The sequence below is a fragment of the Lactuca saligna genome, chromosome 5, assembly GCF_052625555.1.
Source record: "Lactuca saligna cultivar CGN05327 chromosome 5, ASM5262555v1, whole genome shotgun sequence".
NCBI lineage: Eukaryota > Viridiplantae > Streptophyta > Magnoliopsida > Asterales > Asteraceae > Lactuca > Lactuca saligna.
In genome coordinates, this window is record NC_136421.1 from 220,251,151 (window position 1) to 220,256,628 (window position 5,478).

The window sequence follows — 5,478 nt, forward strand, 5'->3', positions numbered from 1 at the left end:
AGTAAAAAAAAAAAAAAAATAACCATATCATCATCCTTTGTTAAAAAAAAGTGACTAAGAATATAACTTTTTGTAACAATAGGGACTATTATGTAAATAAATTGATATTTGATAATGAGAGAATAATATCGGGGTTAGGGGGGCAGGTGGGGCCTGAAGTAGCAGATGGGAAGTCGCGGCAGACGTCTTATCCCATGTATTCCTCGTGCTTTATTTAACATCTCCCTTTTACAAATATCAACAAAGAAAGAAAGGTATTCTTTCTATTTAAGTTCGATACATTTTTTAGATTCATTCTACCAGCAACAACTATGTCTGCTTCCTCTGAGATTGTGGATTCCGGCAGGTTTTCCGGCCACAAGACCACTGACAAGTCCAATTTCTCACAGACTTTCAACCTCTTGAGTCAATACTTGAAGGAAAACGGAACTTTTGGAGATCTCAGTCTTGGTATGTAAATATGTAATCTGTAATCTGTTAATCCAAACTTCAAATCTTTACTGTATTTTCTTCAAATCGATCTTGATTTTGAGATCCCCCATGGTTAAATTGGTTGTTACCGGAATAATAATCTGGATCTGTTATGTGGATGCATCAGGTATGGCAACCGGCACCATGAATCTTTTCCCGGCGGCCAACAAACCTTCCCACCGTCAGCAAGATGCCGCCGTTTCCCCTGTTTCAACCCAAGTCCCAAAAAAGCAGCCGGAATCAGCCCAAATGACCATCTTTTACGCCGGACAGGTGATCGTACTTGATGATTTCCCAGCCGAGAAGGCCATGGAAATCATGACGTTGGCCGGAAAAGGAACCTCGCAGAAGACCCAAACTTTCCGGCCGGCTTCCGATTGGATCCCGAAACCAACCGAACCTTCGAATCTGGTTGCATCAAACATCGAGAACGAAAACGTCCAGCTTCAGCCTGTTGTTTCTGGTAAGTAATTCATCTTTTCTCTGTGTGTATAAACATGGATTTACCGAAATTATTTCAGAAAAAGAAAACTGATTTCTCTACTTTTTTCTGCAGATCTTCCGATTGCAAGAAAAGCTTCACTCGCCCGATTCTTGGAGAAGAGGAAAGAAAGGTAAACACTAAACAAACATTCAAACGAAGACATAAGAAATTACTTGTGAGTTATTCCATACATGAATTTGATTTTGATTTGAAATATTAACAGAATCACAGCAAGATCTCCATACCAAAGTGATAACCATGGGAGTCCTTCGAAGCAAGAAGAAGGCAAATCATGGTTGGGATTAGCAGCTGAATCTCGTGGACAGTTTCAAGCCCAGTCAGCTTCATAGATTATCATCATTATAATATCAAATATATAAAATATCGTGTTGTTATGTTACTATTGTTGTTATTATTATTACTATTATTATATTATTATTAGTATAAGTAATGATTAATCGTGTAGGATGCATTTTTATCATGTTTTTACCAAGACATGGATCTCATGTGTTTTGGTTGGACTAAAGCTTGCGGAAAGATGTATCTTTAATTGTTTTTACATCTTTTCGTTTGTTGTCGTATGATTTAAGTTAAGGAAACAATGAGATTTTTATTGTGTTCCTTGTTATTAAATATGTATCGTTTTATTGTTTTATTTGTTTCAAATGTGTATGATTTAGTATGGATTGGTATCATAAATGTGTAAATAATTATTATGTTTATAATATATTATTGTTTCAAAACATATTTGAAATAACTGTCTAAATAATGCAACTAGAACTCTGTAGTTATAAAAAAATTATTATTTCGATAGATGTTTATAATATTTAAAAAATAATAATAATAATTCATTGCAAAAAAAATTGAAACGTATTTGTTACATTAACTCATTTAGTATTTGGTATGAAATAAGTCACCCGTTAGTGTTGTTTTATATGAAATTTTCTTCCTAATTTCTTGAATATTCTTATTGAAAAAAGAAAGTAGTTTACTAATTTTGTGGTGTATATGCGGATGCTTGTTTTTGTGTTTATATATATCCAATTTTATATTTAGGCCGGCAACCCAATTCCCATGCTACCAAGATGACACAAATTTCTTAACAATATGACTTTACTTCTAATCTCTTAATTATATTATTATTATATTATTATAATTATTATTAAAATAAACTACACAAATGGTCCTTATAGGTTACAAAATAGTCCAAATATTATTCTTATATGAATTTTTTAACACATGTGATCCTCGTGATTTGAAAACATAGTAAAATAAGTCACTGAAATTATGCTTCTTTTATTCATTGTCATTTTTCATTTTACAATAACATCCTTAAAAACACATCTTAGAGGGAACATACAATCTATCATTTCTCACTCTTTCTTTCTCCCTCTTCTTTTCTTGTGCAATAACAAATAGACCTTCGTGAATATAAATAGTTGGGGACGAAGGAGATCTAGATTTCAATTGGTGGAATTTTCAAAAGCATTAGAAAGTACTAAATGAAGTGAATGTTTTATAACGGAAGAAATGAAAGACACTCTGACATTATTCTCGATTATTGTATGGGGTAGGAGATTTTTCTACGAGAGATCATAATATTTATCGATTATGGAAAGACTTTAGGAAAACTGATAGATTATCTAGAAGAAATTATACGAATGCTGAATAGGAAAAAAAAATACAAAAATGAAGAAGACGAAAAGGGCTATCCAGAAAAGGAATTTCCCAATAAACTAAATGTAACATCCGTATTTTCGGGCTAGAAGTTTTACCCATTTATGTGGAACTATTTGAAAAATAAATAAATAAAATAATAGATATAAAGTTTCAAGGCCACTAAATTAACTAAATTAGAATCAGTTATACTCTTAAGTTTAAGTGATAGTTGAAGGAAAAACCTTTAAATTTGAATAAATAGATAACATTTGAATAAATCCATTTAATTAGGAAATTAGAGTTGACTTCGTTAAATTAGAAAAAATTAGATATAACTCTTGGTTAAGGCACTTAATTTCTAGTCATCTTATTCGATTGCCATCTTATTCCTACATATGAACTCCTACCGTAAATTAAATGTTAAATTGTGTTTCCAACTTAGATTTTGTCAATAGCTAAGTCATCAACTTTATTTAATGTTGCTTGATTTCAACTTTATTAATGGATTTAGGGGGGCTATAAACCCTAAGATTAGTATAGTAACTATACATGAGCCTGAATTTTAGTAATCAGTTTTAGTTTATGAAATAGACTTCAGGAAATTGTAGTAGGTGCATAATCATGCAAATGCTCATAATTTGAATGCTTTCTCCCAAAATTTTGGAACTTAATATTATTTTGTTTATTTGAAAGCTTTTTCTTGGGGATTTTAATTAGGGATTGAATTGTTGTACTTATATATTTCCCTTAAAGATTTTACGTCTCTACACAAATTAAAATCATTTGTTACATGATTTGACCCTATGTCATTAGTCATTTTGTGGTTATTTTCAATTTTCTACATGATATTTTATGGTTTTTTTCCATTTTATTAAATTTTACATAATATTTAAATGTAATAATTACAATAAATTTAATAATAAATGCATATCAATTTCCATAATTGATTTTCTCTTTAATTTCAACATTTTTAAATTAAAATTTCATTAGTTTTCTTTCTTTATTTATCTAAATTATTTGTTTAAATTTAAAAAAGAATAAACATTTTAATTTTAATAACTCAATGTTTTTCTAATTTTTATTATAAACTCAAACTTTTTCACCGGGCATTCCAAATTTAAACCTTTTTTAGACATATATCTAGGTTGGTGATAAAAAGTGGAGAAGGAGAGATGTGTGGATATTCTAGAAAACTTTCAACCGTGTAAAAGAACTTCATTTATACTTTTGCTTTTTTATTGATTGTATAACTGCACAACTTCGGGGGTGTTTGTCAAATGAACTTATTAGTTTATTATAGATTCCACACCGGTATAAGGTAAAAACTGTTTGGATAAAAACAACTTATAGTGGTGTCAAACCACTAATAAGTTATTTTTTCATAAGCTAACTCTCTCTAATTTATTAGTTTATAAGCTAATAAGTTATAAGTTTTTTTTGCCAAACATCCCCTTAACAAACTTTGTTAAAACTTAGGGTGCGTTTGGTTGTGGAAAAAATTTCAGTTTTTTAGGAAAATTTTCCAAGAAAAATGAAAATTTTGAAAAATGCGTGTGGTTCATTCAGTTTTCCAAAATTTTCTTAGAAAATAAAAATTTCAACTTTTCCAAATCATACGTAAATTAAAAAGCGAGTTTTACAGTTTTTCAAAATTTCTAAAATGAAAAATGAAAACTTCACCGCTTACAACCAAGCGCGTTTTCTAAAATTTTCACTGAAAATCAAAAATAAAAACTCAACTCTATTTTTTGAAAACATTTTCTTAGAAAATAAAAACAATTTTCCATGACCAAACGTACTTTTAAAATTTTGGAACTGGCCCATGTGTGTGATGTTACATCTAAGCCTTCCACGAGGCAACTTCATCGAAGTAGAATGGCAGGTGGACAGAGGTGTAGAGGTTCTTGAATAGAGATAGATCAACGTGGAGCTTCAATGACTTTCATGAGTGGAGGAAAAAATAAAGGAAATGGAGGAGTGAGTCTTTATCTTGATACCAAAGATAGAGAAAATGAAACAAGTGGTGTGAGTCAGAGTTGAGGTTAACTCGACGATGTCAATTGGTTTTGTTGTGGTTGATGAAGAGAGACAATGTCGACCAAGTTTAATGCATAAAGTCAAATAAAAAAAAAGATAAATAGACTTAGCCTCTACTTTTTAAATGTAAGCCATAAAAACGTAATGTACAACGATTTCAAATTATAGTTGTCCAAATCGCGATACTGGTCGTAGGATCATACCATCCTACGATATGAAAAACAAGCAAGATCGTAAACGGATCGTATTTTGGGGTAAGATCATAGGTATGATCGTAAGATCGTATGTAGAATTGTAGGATTGGGATCCAATCTGATCCTACCTTCCCTTGATTTTTTTTTTTTGGCAAATGAATTTTTTTACTATTTTATGTTTTTTACATCTTACCAATTTACCGTTTATCATTGTATGTTGTGCCTTATGACTAATATTTTAAAATTTTTATAACTTTGAACAAACAATTGCATTTTTGAAATATTTTTCATGTTTTAAAATTCTAAATTAAAATTATGTTTTATTTTGTGTGAATCTTAGAATTTCGATTTTGATCTTGCAAACTAAAAACGATTTCATGATCCTGATCTTAACAACCTGGTTTGAAACAATAAAGATTACTTGTGTAAAAAAAATCAAATAGACCTATTTTATTTTGTAAACTATCCGGATATTTTGATTAATTTTGTTACATTTATTAATTGATGGTAATGATAAATGGGGAATTAGTGGTTGAGAAAATCAAAATAAGGTCGGCCATTGTTCTCCATCCATCCGACATGTTGATGAATCTTTTCTTTGTAATTTTATTAAAAAAATATCTAAGTTTGGTG

The 5,478-nt window shown here is 30.1% G+C and overlaps 1 protein-coding gene across 1 annotated transcript; it reads left to right on the plus strand.

Annotated features, from left to right (window-relative positions):
• Positions 1-233: 233 nt before the first annotated feature.
• On the plus strand, positions 234-1,571 carry LOC145045002 (protein TIFY 10A-like). The gene is made up of 4 exons (XM_078993351.1): positions 234-450; positions 599-934; positions 1,028-1,085; positions 1,179-1,571. The coding sequence occupies exons 1-4, from the start codon at positions 312-314 to the stop codon at positions 1,303-1,305; spliced, it is 660 nt and encodes a 219-aa protein (XP_078849477.1). The 5' UTR covers positions 234-311; the 3' UTR covers positions 1,306-1,571.
• The last annotated feature ends 3,907 nt before the right edge of the window (positions 1,572-5,478 follow it).